The sequence below is a fragment of the Zootoca vivipara genome, chromosome 1 (genome assembly GCF_963506605.1).
Source record: "Zootoca vivipara chromosome 1, rZooViv1.1, whole genome shotgun sequence".
Lineage (NCBI taxonomy): Eukaryota > Metazoa > Chordata > Lepidosauria > Squamata > Lacertidae > Zootoca > Zootoca vivipara.
In genome coordinates, this window is record NC_083276.1 from 20,447,409 (window position 1) to 20,462,407 (window position 14,999).

The 14,999-nt window shown below is 42.9% G+C and overlaps 1 protein-coding gene across 1 annotated transcript in view; it reads right to left on the bottom strand.

The window, feature by feature from the left end:
* The window catches only part of PPP4R4 (protein phosphatase 4 regulatory subunit 4), a 79,850-nt gene extending 66,569 nt beyond the window's left edge, over window positions 1-13,281 (bottom strand). Inside the window, exons 1-2 of the mRNA XM_035106785.2 lie at window positions 11,819-13,281; window positions 10,769-10,842 (exon numbers count right to left, since the gene is read on the bottom strand). Of these exons, the coding sequence (XP_034962676.1) occupies window positions 10,769-10,842; window positions 11,819-11,938 (194 nt within the window). The 5' untranslated portion in view covers window positions 11,939-13,281. The remainder of the gene's footprint in view (window positions 1-10,768; window positions 10,843-11,818) is intronic.
* Between the last annotated feature and the right edge of the window lie 1,718 nt (window positions 13,282-14,999).

The following is a 14,999-nucleotide window of genomic DNA, read 5'->3' on the forward strand; positions in this document are numbered from 1 at the left end:
GCTTTGTCATCTTACAAATATGGGTTGACTAGATCCAAGCAAATTGTAGTAGCTGGTGAAGCTGCCATATGATTATTTCACAAATGATTATCACAAAATCTGCCTAAAGTGGAATGATCTGTAGTTTATTTAATATGAGTGAGGTTAATATGGATACTATGGGGAAACAACCACACCGTACTTCCCTGCATTCCAAACTTTACAAAGTTTCACACAATCCACATTATTGACAATTTGCTCATTTAAATATTCAACACTGAAAACATGTATGTTCATGACGCAAATCTTAATTTAAAGGGATATAAACTGGTGCAACTTATTTAAGGGTTTTCAAAGACATTGGTAAGAAACCTCAGGACCAGGGACTGAATGTGGCCCTTCAGCTCTCCAAAAGCTCTTCAGGCCTCTTTCCCAAGCCACACCCCTACTCAGGCCACATACACACACCCTGTTCCATGCTCTCCTCAAATGAAGATGTTCAAGTTACAGAATATTTTGAGCCTATTCCAAATATTAGTTATTTCGGGTCTATGTGTGTGCTTTTATTCATCAAAAAAATTAACTGTTGATAACTTCTGTTATCTTCTGACAAAGTCAAAGAGCACCATTCTCTCAGTTCCCAAAATACCACCTGACAGGACCATTTTCATGTCTTATTGTCCTTCCATTCTCTGAGTTGCCGCCACTTTTCTGGACCTTAGCTAAATAATGGGATCACTAGTTAAGTTTAGGATTCCCTCCCCACCTACATTATTTCAGCCTTTTGAACCATCTCCATTGCCCAGGATCAGGTTCTCAGAAGCTATACCATATCAAGCTAAGCTGCCATGTTTTCTTTTTTATTAGGTAACAGGTGGGTAGCCGTGTTGGTCTGAGTCAAAACAAAATAAAAAAAATTCCTTCAGTAGCACCTTAAAGACCAACTAAGTTTTTATTTTGGTATGAGCTTTCATGTGCATGCACGAAAGTCCATCAACCTAGTATGAAGTGTGCATGAACACGAAAGCTCATACCAAAATAAAAACTTAGCTGATCTTTAAGGTGCTACTGAATGAATTTTTTTATTTTTTATTAGGTGTTAGCCATAGATCAGAGAGAGCTTTCTTGCAGCATGAGTGAATCATTTAAGGTGACTTTGCCACAGCTGATTCATACTCAGCTCTTTTTTTTTTAAGTGCTGCACTTATATTAACACAGCAATGAAAAAATGGTGTTAAGTGGTTATTTACTGAATAGGCCCAGGTCTCATTTAAGCCAATGGAAAGGTTTCATATATGTAGATCATAAAGGTAAAGGTAAAGGGACCCCTGACCATTAGGTCCAGTCATGACCGACCCTGGGGTTGCGTGCTCATCTCGCATTATTGGCCGAGGGAGCCGGCATATAGCTTCCAGGTCATGTGGCCAGCATGACAAACCCACTTCTGGCGAACCAGAGTAGCACACGGAAACACCGTTTACCTTCCCGCTGTAGCGATTCCTATTTATCTACTTGCATTTTGACGTGCTTTCGAACTGCTAGGTTGGCAGGAGCTGGGACCGAGCAACAGGAGCTCACCCCGTCACAGGGGTTCGAACCGCCGACCTTCTGATCAGCAAGCCCTAGGCTCAGTGGTTTAACCACAACGCCACCTGAGTCCAATGTAGATCATACACACACTCCAATAATTAATGAAACTAATATCTAATTTATCATTTTTGGAACTTCATTTTTACACAGACATGCATATCCTTGAACAGATCCCAAATACATTAGCCCTGCCTAAGCCATGTTGAAATCATTAAAAAATAATAATTTTTTTAAAATGTCCAGTAGCACCTTAGAGACCACCAGGTGCATGCACACTTCTTCAGATATTCAGGTGTATCTGAAGAAGTGCGCATGCACACAAAAGCTTATACCCAGAACAAACTTAGTTGGTCTCTAAGGTGCTGCTGGACAATTGTTTATTTTAAAAAATTTATTTTGACTCCGTCAGACCAAAACGGCTACCTACCTGAATCTAGAATCATGTTGAAATCAGTGAGACTTAAGTGAGTTACTGCCAACATTTCCTTGATTTCAGTGGAACTCTTGGTGTAACTAATTTTCTCTGGATCAGGACCCCTCATCACTTTCATACGCTAAAATTCCAATATTCTGATCTCAGCCAACAGATAATCTAACTTAACTGTCAGTTTTACTGCACTTTATTGTAATTCACCATTTTCCAAAATTAAGATTGCTGTGTTTTATTTCTTTATGAGTATCTTAATGACACACACAGGGACAGGCCTCAGCTGGTAAAACTTCCAATAAGAGAATTAACATCCTTCCACAGCTGGAAAAGAAAATCACAGTACAAAAACATCTACAGTGCAACAGTTAAGGATGAGCATTAAGGAATGCCCAAGAGCAGAACTGCACACTTAAAAATATATGAAAAAAGAAAATATGAATGGTATACAAAAACCAAAGGTACTAGCAGAGTTCTGCTTCTCCTATCATTCATTGCTATCTCCAAGTATCTTAAATTTTAGAGATATCAGGAGAATAAGGAAGTATTGCCCTGACCATCATTAAATCTATTAAATTTACAGCATATGCAAAAAACAAAAAAATAGTTTGACTAGTAGTAGAGACATGTTAAACAAAATGGTTTTTTTAAAAAAAATTAAGCACATCACAAGTGAGGGTGACATTAAAAGGGTACTTAATGTGCTGCTAAAACAGTGTTCAACCTGCAAATCAAAAATAAAAGGAGATAAGAATAAATGATATATTCAACATGCAGAATAATTTTCTATGATTATATATTCATATATTATTTCTCCTACTTGTTCTTTCTTCTCGTGGTCCAAAATACAAATATACCGTATATACATAAGCATCCCACACACAATCATAATGAACTCATTCGCCAAGTGTCAATCCTCATGTAGCCAAAATGGCACCATTCACACATAGGATGGAAGAAGCAGCAGGCTTAGGGAACCTCAAGAGTGAGGATGTAATCTTTAAAAATTAGGGTGAGGGGGCCCTGGGGGTGGGAGAAACATCCAAATAAGGACTAAGCATGCTGAATGTCCACAGAATACTGAGTGTCTTTTAAGGGTGTGGTCAGAAATCCAGGGCTCAGTGAAGGCAGAATGAAGTATCCTGAAAAATCTGACTGGCTGCCATCCTGAACACAAGCACTTTACAATGCAATATTTTGCCATAGGTCCCATGTGTGCATTTGTGTGCATGTATACACGCACGCACGCACACACACACACACCACACTACTTAAACTGGAAGAAGTAGCAATATCTCACTGCACAGCATAATCTGGAAACAGATACTTAATGAAAACAATAGGAAGGATTTTACTGTTTACAATTATCAGTGGAATTTCAGGACAAGCAACGCTGAGCCAGTGACTCATCCATTGCTTGATATCAGTGCAAAGCTTCCTGATCCAAAAGCTCGACTACATCAGCACGAGTAACATTTTCTCTGCTCTTCCTCCCAGAGCTAACTATTTCATCTGCATGCCTGCATGACAGCATAACTAATACTTTCAGTGTTGTGTACATGACATCCATATGAGCCCTTCACTCTCTCCTCCTCCTTCTCTGGTTTAAGTGTATTTGTTCTGAAGCAATAATTAATTTATTTTCAGCGCAAAAAGTTACAATTACAATGAACATGAAATATGGGTGTTTAAAATGAAAGGCTGCCCCTGAGTTATTACAAACTTAGGATCTGGTAGAATCTGTGAGAAGGTGACCCAAGGGACCAAAATATTGTCAGCTCAATAGCCAGTGTTACAAACTTCCAGAAGTGCTGCAGTGGGTATTTTGCAACACTTATGTACTATTTCTGCCATAAATGCATTTCCAAATGCCATGCAAAGGCATATCTATACGTGCTTCTACATTCAACACATTTGGTTCAGCATCAAGTTTGGTTCAATACAGTGGTACCTCGGTTTATGAACACAATTGGTTCCGGAAGTCTGTTCATAAACTGAAGCGTTCATAAACTGAAGCGAACTTTCCCATTGAAAGTAATGGAAAGTGGATTAATCCGTTCCAGACGGTCCGCGGAGTAACCGTTCATAAACTGAAGCGAATTTTCCCATTGAAAGTAATGGAAAGTGGATTAATCCGTTCCAGACGGGTCCGCGGAGTACTTAAACTGAAGCGATCATAAACTGAAACATGGGTGTAATTGGTTCCGGAAGTCTGTTCATAAACTGAAGCGAACTTTCCCATTAAAAGTAATGGAAAGTGAATTAATCCGTTCCAGATAGGTCCGCGGCGTTCATAAACCGAAAATTCATAAACCGAGGTGTTCATAAACCGAGGTTCCACTGTACATGTTTGAATGTCACCTCTTAAAGGGGAAATGCAACCTCTGTTTATTGTCTTAATCTGGGGCAACTAGGCTGGCTATCAGGAATACGTAGTTGGTCACTGTTTTCCATTTGTGCCCTTCTCCTGGATCCTTTCCCTTTTACGTAATACTTTTCCAGCTTTTGATGAATACCCTGTAATTGCTGTAGAAACCTTGACAGCACTGTTACACACAACCATTCATGAAAGCTACCTTTGTGAAAGAGTAACAAGGCTTCCCTTGCCAAGATCCTCACCCCCATCCGCTTCCCTCAGGTGATCACATTTCCTCTTCAAACTAAAGCCTCAAAGTGCATGAGGAACACTGAAGGGTCGAGAGAAGAAATTTGGCTTACATATTTGGAATATTAGGTACATGAGATGAATGGCATGATCCTAGGCAATAAAATGTATGACTAGATAAATGCGCACATTGGTTTCTTCTTCTTTTTACCATGAGTGGCAGCTCTAATGACTCCTCACAAGGATAATGAGCAGCAAACAGTTTCTCCCCCAATCTTTAATAAGAATACATGATACCCCAAGAGGCATAACCCATTGGTTATGTTATTCTTTGAAAGTGTAAGACCTTGATTTTAAAGGGGAGGGGAGAATGCAGTAAAGGAGGCAGAGGAGTATTGAGCATCAAAAAGAAATGTCCTGAGGCTCTCCCAAGTCAGAAGCTAAGCCCCAAGAGGCAAGACCTATTAGAGCTTATGTTATAATTAGGTGGTTCGAGAGGCTAAAGTGGCTTTTCTAAATACATATGGAACAGGATAACAAAGCAAAAGAAATGAAAGTCAAATTCAAGAACAATAGGAAAATATCATAGTCTGTGTACTTTCCTTTATAAGAACTTCTATACTGGGCAGGGAGAATGATATTTAGACTCTTACCTTACCACATGCTCATACAGTGGAACCTCGGTTTACGAACACAATTGGTTCCAGAAGTCTGTTCATAAACCAAAGTGTTCATAAACCGAAGCAAACTTTCCCATTGAAAGTAATGGGAAGTTGATTAATCCGTTCTAGACGAGGAAAACCACCCCCTGAAGCAGGGCCTTCGCTCCGATAAATTCGCGGAGGCCGCCGCAGAGGCATCGGAGCGAAGGCCCTGCTGCTTTAGGTGTTTTTCCTCGTCTAGAAGGATTAACCGCTTTGCTCCGATGCCTTTGCGGAGGCCGGGGAGTGTTTCCGCGACTGGGCTGCAGCCGCGAAATTGCTCCCCGGCCTCTGGGAGGCATCGGAACGAAGTCCCGGCTCTGATGCCTTCCGGAGGCCAGGGCTTCGTTCCGATGCCTTCGCGGAGGCTGGGGAGCACTTTCGCGGCTGCAGCCCAGTCGCGAAAGCGCTCCCCGGCCTCTGGGAGGCATCGGAACGAAGTCCCAGCCTCCCCGAAGGTATCGGACGCTCCGATGCCTTCAGGGAGGTTTGGGCTTCGCTCCGATGCCTTCGGGGAGGCCGGGCCTTCGCTCTGGGCCTCCAGGAGGCATCGGAGCGAAGCCCAGCCTCCCCGAAGGCATCGGACGCTCAGTAGGCCTCGGGCACCTCAGTTTACTAACTTCCGGGTTAGGATAGTTCGTAAAGCGAAAGTTCGTAAACCGAGGTGTTCGTAAACCGAGGTTCCACTGTATCATTGTAACATTAGTAATCATAAGTGTTGAATGCAATTGCATGTTGAACTGCTTTTCAGAGGCGGATAATAAAGCCTAAAATGAAGTACAGCACTTGTATAGCACAGTGACTAAGCAATGAATCAGAAAGTTCCACATTCAAATCTCACCTCAGCTGAAGTTGCCAATATTATCTCCGTTTCAGTCCCCATTGCTATCCTTAGTTTACAGTATGGGGATAATAATACTGATCTACCGAGCATACGGTATTTTGATAGGTTAAAGAAAAAAGGCAAAAAGGATAGTAGTAAGCTATAAGTATGAATTAGGAGAAACTGCAAGGAGTAAGCAGGACAAGCAAAATGCTGGACAAAAATGGGAAAATCAGAAGTCACCTTAACTTGCAAGAAAATTTGGTATGTGTTGATCATGTGCAAATAAACTGCAAAGGCAGGACACACAGGCACAATGCTTTCTTTCGGGGCAAACTAGGGAAAGATTGCCAAATTTTGGCGCAAAAAGAATAGGGCAAAAAGTATTCCAATTGAAATATCCCAGGGCAAGTTCATTACCTATCTTTAGGCACCAGGCGAAAACATTTCTCTATAACCAGTTCTTTGGCTAAGTAATGTTCAATGACCTTTTAAATGTGTTTGAGAGAGGGGTATTATTGGTTTGTGCTTGCTTTTTGCTTTGCTTTACTATGTATTTTGCGTTTTAATGTTGTGAACTGTCTTGTGATCTTCAGATGAAGGGCGGTATATAAATTTAATAAGTAAAATGTAAAATAATTAATAATGTCTGCAATGCTCTCAGGAATATATTTTACAAATAGTTGGCTTTTTATTATTATTAGAGATTCATTTTCATATAAAAATTTTCTCTCTTCAACCCCATCCCCCAATTTGGATATTTCAAATTAATTTTTTTTAACATTTTGGCTGTCAATTGACTATGTCTCTTTGTACATTTTGTATACCTTTTGCATGCTATCTGTGTTGTTTCTAATAAAAGTATTTCCAGGTGCAAGGGGAAGGGGGTGGCCATGGGCTTAGCCAGGAATTTGGGGGGCAGGCTTTAGTTAGGGGGGCAGAACCTAAGATTTGCATTGATTTGCATTGATTTAGGGGGAGACACGTGCCTTCCCCTGCCCCCCCCTGGCTACACCCATGAGGCTGACAGGTAGCTGTGTAAGAACTCCTGATCCCTTGGAGCCATTCTTATTTGGCACAGGTGACCAAGTAAGTGGCTTTGTCAGAGATGGGATCCTGGGATGAACAGGTCATTGAGTATCTCAATGCTATTCCTATTTCTCTGATACAAAACATGAAATCAGAGTACTGTAATATAAAGTTCCAAGGTTTGACCAATCAAGTCAAATGACCTCATTATTCCCATGTTGTCTGGGACACAACTTGTCAAATATTTTTTTAAAAAGGTTACCTTCATAACATTTTCCCCTACAATCCAGATTCAGAAAGCACACTCATTTTTACACATTTCACACAAAAATCTTCAGATTTCAAAATAAAATGGAAACTAGCAAAGTTTGGAGGTCAAATGTCCAAATGAGGCAGGCTTCACTTGCAAGGCAAAGAAAGAAAGAAAGAAAGAAAGAAAGAAAGAAAGAAAGAAAGAAAGAAAGAAAGAAAGAAAGAAGGAAGCTCTGCTATTTGATACAGCACCCAGTGACAGCAACCTGTTCACCCTGGGTCAATTCGCAGATTTGCACATTGTACAATTAACTAAAAATGTCTACAAAAGTAGTCCTGTCATCTATGTGCTGCAAAAAGGGGATAGGTAGATGGGCAGGACCTACGTGCATACAACAATACATGGAGCAAGCTTATTTTCTCTTGCTCTGGAGGGTAGGACTCAAACCAATGGCTTCAAATTACAAGAAAAGATTCCAACTAAACATCAGGAATAACTTTCTTGACGCAAAAAGAGCTGTTCGACAGTGGAACAAACACCCTCAGGAGGTTGTGGTCTCTCCTTCCTTGGAGGTTTTTAAGCAGAGATAGAATGGTTGTCTGTCATAGATGTTTTTGCTGAGATTTCTGCATTGCAAGGGGTTGGACTGGATGACCCTTGGAGTCCCTGCCAACTCTACAATTCTATGATTCTACAAAAGATTCTTAAAAGCCTATGTGCAAGACAGAGGCAAGGAGGAAATGTCTGCCCAAAGCTCATTCTTGCACCCTACTATAAGTGGAGCCTGTGTTCTGGGGAACAGTGTGAACCAGCCCATAATGAAATAATGTCTGAAAGTTATGTAATAATGCTAGAGATTCAAGGAGAGAATCATACAGCAAAAAAAGAAAGAAAGAACACGTATCAGTCAAGCCAACAACATGCTGGTGATGTTCAGCCAGAAATATGACAATAAATGTCTAACTGGAAGAAAACAGAATTGCAAAGAACAACAAGCAAACAAACAAAACTAGTCTATAGGGGGAAAAGCACAACCCGATTTGTTGCAGTTGTTACAGAAAACCCTGTTCTGAAAAATGTGGTCAATCAGGAAGAGGTATTCTATGTGCCACTGAATGTACAGAAAAAACTAGGAGGAGAGGTTGGCATCACTGGCGAGAGGTGGGGGGTGCACCAAAGAACAGACTACCCAAACAAAAAAAGCATGCTAGTGTTGCTGCACTGATGACACTCGACACTATTTATTTCACCATATGTCTCAATAAGAAAACAATTAAAAGCCAAATGTACATACCTTAACCAAAGGAAATGAACACTCGAAAGAATTTGTGTTCCACCAACACAAGACTACAAATTGACCAAATTTTCATGTCATTAGCCATAAACCATGGCTTACTGTGCACAAGCAAATTGCTCCTGTTTTGCCCCGCCCTCTTCCCAGCTCATGCCAGGAAGAAGCAAGCCATGAGCTTTGGGCTTAACGTTACAATCAAAACAGGGACCAAGGTTTGTTGGAACAAAACAGGATCAGACGTAACTGTTGTAACACTAAACTAGAGGTCATAGTTTGTTTCTCCCCAGTGTGAAGTGGAGAAACAGCTCAACTAAGTGCATTCATAGTAAACCATGAACTAGAGTATACTATGACAGGTGAACTGGGCCACTGTATAGTAAAAGGGGGGGGTCAAGAAGAATACAAAACCAGTTAAAAATCCTATTAAACTCTTAAGAACTGTTAAATATATCTTAGCAATTATCTCGCTACATCAGCAATTATAAAATCTTATCTTAATGAGACTCTTTTTGTTTCAAAAAAAAATTGAGGCCTGCAACCTTCCAATACAATTGCATTATTCTTTCTCCATCTTTGACAACTTGCAAAGTGTTCTATTCATATGAGGCCCAAAAAGTGGCAGAAACCTGCCTTGCATCATCAGACTGTGCAAACGCTAAGGGTAGGCATAGAATCACCAATGACAGCCACCAGAGTGGCCTCTACTACAGTGATTGGTGAGCAGACATTGGTCCAATCTCTGCTTACCCAGTCAAGACACATAAATATTGGATTGCGTGGAGGTCAGCTCCTTTTGGCTGCCCAAGGAAATGAAATGTGGCTCCCATTTGAAAAATAACAAACTATGGCGCAAGAACAATTTTTCATTATTTACCAAAAATTTTAAACAGGCCCCCCAAAGTTACTAGCCTCTTAAAAGGTTTGTAGCCTGCTAAGAGAGATTGGAGCAGCAGTAGTGGAGTGTTCCATCCATCCTCTGTCCATTCGCTTTCCTACATACAACTCCTTTTCATCTAAGTTGACCAGGCAAGTGATTAAATATGAGGTGGTTTGCAGACTGGAGGAACAATATTAAGGAGGCGGAGGTAGTAGCAATGTACAAAATTATTTTATGTCTTCAAACAATGCAAAGGTCACCCAGAGCTATGGAACCCAATATCTGCATGAACAGTATACTATTGATAACATTGAAAAAGGTAAATGGTGAATTCAAGCAAGTACTTCCAAATCACATGTGAGTGAGATAATTAAAAAAAAAGATGGTGGCTATTGCCAGATAGGAACTATTATCAGAAGCATAAGTGGCAGATAAAAATGCTGGCTTAAAAATTGACAAATAGATTATATTAGCAGAGCACATTTTAAAGAACGAGACAAACATGGCTCTGGAGCACTCTAAAAATAACTGATCAAACTGAAAGGAAGCTTACAGCTGGCACTTCAATTAGTGAGCATTGTATAAAAATGCAAGTTTAAATGAAAATCTTTCAGAACAGCACCTCCTTCAAATATGGCATCTGCATGAAAGTCAAAGGAAGCCCATGTTTCGGACAGTTAATGTTCAAGACAGTTAAACATTTGTTAAGTAAGCATTTCAAGCAGATTTCGTGGGGAAAGGTACCAGATATGATTGTGTCAATGTTATCTGCATCTCTGCATTTCTCAGGTGCTACACAACAAATCCTCTAAAACATTAAGTTGTACTATGGAGTTAGTCAGTGTGAAATCTTATTAATACCACCACACAATTTGGTGACCCTCAAAAAGAAAAAATAGCAGCCCAACTCATCACAGGGAAGGACCATAGCAGAAAGTAGCCAACTTAATAGAAAGTAGCTAAGCCTCTGTGCATGACCATCCTTTCTTCATGCTACTACATGCAGGAAGGGCCTTATACAAATTTAATAAATAAAATGCTACCATCACACAATTTAAACTTTCTTCCATGGTGTTATTCCAAAAAAAACCCTTAAAAAAACCTTTAAAAAAACATGAAGCATGGAGATGGAAACATTTAGATAAAAAGTAACATTAAAAAACCCTCTACAACATTATCTGAAGAAATACCTGAGTAGATATACAGCCCTTTCAATATCATTGAGTTCTTCATCAACTGTCAATCTCTCTATTTCTTCTGGTGTCTGTCAAGTGTGAAACACAAATTAACATAATTAACATCTCAAGTCCATGCTTGAATCTGTTAACAACTACTTCCACCCCAAGTTCTCCGGTACATAAAAATACTTAATCATTGAGATCACTGTGACTTATTCCTGAGTGACTATGCCTAGGATGATGCTGTTAATTATGTTGTACAGCTTGAAACACAAATAAGTTAAATCAGAGTACATGAAATTAAAAAGATGCCAATGGAAAATGAATTCAAGTACTCCTGCTTAATTGGTTATGAAGCTGTCTTGTATGAGTCAGACCATTGATCCATTTAGCTCAATATGATCTATACCAACTAGCACCTGCTTTCCAAGCTCTTAGGTAAAGGTCTTTCCTGAACCTGCTAACTAGAGACAGTAAGAACTGAAGCTAGGATTTTGTGCATGCAAAACATGTGGTCTGTAGCTGTCCCCTTCCTCAGTTTCTGAATCAGAATGTACCGGTAAGGCTGTATTTTTTAACTCACTTTCTCTGGAACAGTCTCCTGGAAGTCTATAAACAGTTCCAGGGTTTTGAGGCCTTTGGTTTTTAATACTCAGAATCTCTGATAACATTTCAAAAATTAGGTAGCACACTTTTTAAAAATCAGGAATAGTACACACACACACACACACACACACACCTTTTATTAAACTACATCCTGAAAGAAAGGAATGGGAAAAGATCCCAAATTATATAATCACAAAACCTAATTCAAGTTAAAGCAGTTTGTATCTAGTATTTCGTCCCCCACCTCACGCTTAAAACCCCATTTCTGAAATAATTCTACTGTCGGATGACATGATTTAATGCCCTTATCTGTGCAAACTATCTTTTCTTTGTAAAAACAAGCTGAGCCTACATATAGCAAATAGTAGCACCATTTGTTTAATAGATTCCAATCCAAAATAACTGCAGTTTGATTAGAAAGTACAGTTATAAATATATATATAGAGAGAGGTATACCTTTAGACTCCTGCGTACTGGCCTTTCAATAATTGTAAGTTCCTGCAGATCTTCTATATAACCAAATAGATTGTTCTGGCTAAAATCCATTTTGTAGGAGAAGATGATTATCGGATGCATGTACTAGGTTGGAACTCCAGTCTTTGACAAACCAGGGTTGTGTGCAAGCTTCACATTGCACTGAGGCCAGAAAGGAGAGAGGGTGGGAGAGAGAGAGGAGAGAGCAAGCAGGCAACAAACACCCTCTTCTCGTCTTAAAAGGATGCACTGGTGGAGGTGGGCGAATAGAGGCTGCTCTGGTGCTGCTGCTCTTGCTGCTTCCTCCTCCTCTTCGTAGGACGCTACTGAGCCCCCACCGCCCAGGAGGAGCCTCAGCAAACACAATGCGGCACCAGCACAGCCCGCCGCCGTTGCTGCTCCAAGAGCATCACTCGCCACGCAGCCCAGGCTCCGGCAAGGAAACTTTCACTCCTGCTGCTTCACTTTCGCCTCAGTCCCTCCAGCGTTTCCAGGGAGAAGGAGACACCAACATCTCCCTTCCTCCTCCTCCACCTCCTCCACACATACGCATATACGCACGCCCTCCTTTCACTTCGCTCCTGCTTGCTTTTCTCTCTCTCTCTTTTAGTGGGGGCGCTAAGGGTGGAAATGCAAGGCGTGGGGGTGGGATGGAGGCGGATCTGAGGCTGCAACTTTTCTCCTCTTTGGCCCAGGAAAGGAGGCAGATCTTGGGATGCCCTGCTCCAGGACAGATGGGGGCAGGTGCCCACCTGAAAGCTAACACTGAAGAGGGTTTTGCAATTGGGGGGGGGGGATGGAGAAATCGACAACTTCTTCCCCGAACGAGTGCAAGGGATTATTGGTTTGTATTTTAAATGTGAATTTAGGGGGCGTGCGGATTAGAGAGACCTGCACCCCCGCAAGAAGAAGGGTTGGGGAAGGCAGGCGCCGTTTCCTAGATGCTCCAATAACAAGGGAGAAGATTTCCCGGGGGGAAACGAGGTGGTTTGGGTGGCAGAACGGGGAGGTGGGCGAATGATCTATAGCTTTTTTTGTGGGGCGCGGATGATGGATTTGGAGGGCCCGCTTACGGAGGGAAACGCAACCACTCTATCATACATATAAGCCCGAGAGTGCGGTGCGTTGCCACCCCCGCCAAAGGAGCGGCTCTCCTGCCTTCCCGCCGCCCCCGAAGCGCAGTGATTCCCCCGCCCCCCTCTTGGTGACGGGCCAGGATGGGGCTCCGCGAGCGGGGAGAGAGAGACAAGAGAGCACCAAGCCGGGAAGGCCGGATGCCAACGCCGGGAGATGCAGGGCCACTCAGGGCCCTTCCGAGGGACGCGGCTTCATGGGCCCAGTCGGGCTGCCTGCTCTCCCTCGCCCTGCAGCTCGCAGAGGCGCCGCGCTCCCTCCCCCGCGACTCGAGGAGCCCCGTGCCGAGGGGCGAGGGAGCCGGAGCCGCCTTCGCCTCCGCGGGCAGTGTGGCAGCGCCGAGCCCGTCGCCAGGGCAACGAAGCCGCTACAGAGGCCCCGGAGGGGCAAAAAGGGCCGACCCGGGCGCGCCAATATCGCAACGCGCCCGGGAAGACGGTCAAGGCACATCATATATATAATGTTTCTGCTTAATTTGTTGTTTTCCACCCCTCTCCCTGAGGTAAACTTGACGTTCCCGTTTGGCACATGGGCCCGCCTCATGAGGAAACTAGCCGCCGCCGCCGCCTGCTACGCGCACTGTAAACCCTTCGCCCCGCTTCAGGTGGTGAAGGATAAAACAGCTTTTTTAATCCACGGCTGCTGGCCGTTGGTTGGCTGCGCTCTTCCCCCTGGGGGGGGGGGTATGGTCACGTGTTCAGAGACCAAGGGCTGGCCCACCCGTGAGGCAAGGTGAGGTGATGTCCTCAGGGGGGCTCGGCTCTGCAAGGGCAGCATCGCCCCGCTGGCACACACAGGGACAGCAGCACACTCTGTGAAAGCCAAATCTGGCCCCTTATCATACTGCTGTGGAGGCACACCAGCCATGCCACCTCTACAACAGGCCTCACAATGGTTTGCCTCGGGTGCCAAAATGTATTGGCCCTGCTTCCCGTTGGGACGTCTGGTTGGGCCCTGTGAGAACAGGAGGCTGGACCAGATCTTCTTCTTTATTGAATTTATATGCCAATACCCAGAGGTTTCAGGGCAGTTCACAGAACAAAATACGTAGTCAAAATATAGGCCACTGGCCTGATCCAGCAGGGCCTCCTTGTGTTCTTGGGCCTCCCCTGCCAACAAAACAAAAAACAAAACACCAGCAAGGCAGAATAGAGTGGTATTATTACTTCCCTGGATCTGGACGCTATACTTCTATTGATGCAGCCTAGAATAGCATTAGCTTTTTTTTGCTGCTGTGGCATCATACTGTTGGCTTATGTTAAGCTTGTGGTCCACCAAGACCCCTAGATCCTTTTCACATGTATTGCTAGCAAGCCAGGGCGCCCCCGTCCCCCATCTTATATTTGCTCAGCTGGTTATCCCTGCCTAAGTTTGTTGTTGTTTAGACGTTTAGTCGGGTCCGACTCTTCGTGACCCCATAGACCAGAGCACGCCAGGCACTCCTGTCTTCCACTGCCTCCCGCAGTTTGGTCAAACTCATGTTCGTAGCTTCGAGAACACTGTCCAACCATCTCATCCTCTCTCATCTCTAAGCCTAAGTTTAGAACCTTACATTTGTCCCTATTGAAACTCATCTTTAGTTTTTTGCATCAACTCAGGCCCACTGGCCACTTGTAATGAGACTGGCCACCTTATGGGCGCATACATCCAGGTGGGAGCTTCATTTGCAAGCTGCTCCTCGGTATATCTTTACTGGTCACTGACACAGTTAGGGTTGCCATGTTTCAAAAGACTGAAGATTGTGGGGCTTTTTTTGCAGATTCTCAAAAAAACAAAAGAAGTTTTGGAGCTATTTTTAAAGCTGAATCCCAGCTATATCTGGGAAATTACGTACTTTTTTTAAAAAAGCAAACTGGCATTGTCTTGTGGAGGCTGTAAAAAGCTTGCATGCATTACGAGTACCCTTCCACAATAAACACCTATCTGGAAACACACTGAGAGTTGCTTTGGTTCATGGTAGAGAAATAGTTAAATGTGGTGGTGTTTCCTCACTTCTGCACTCCCAGGCAGGATGGAACAAGTCCTAGAT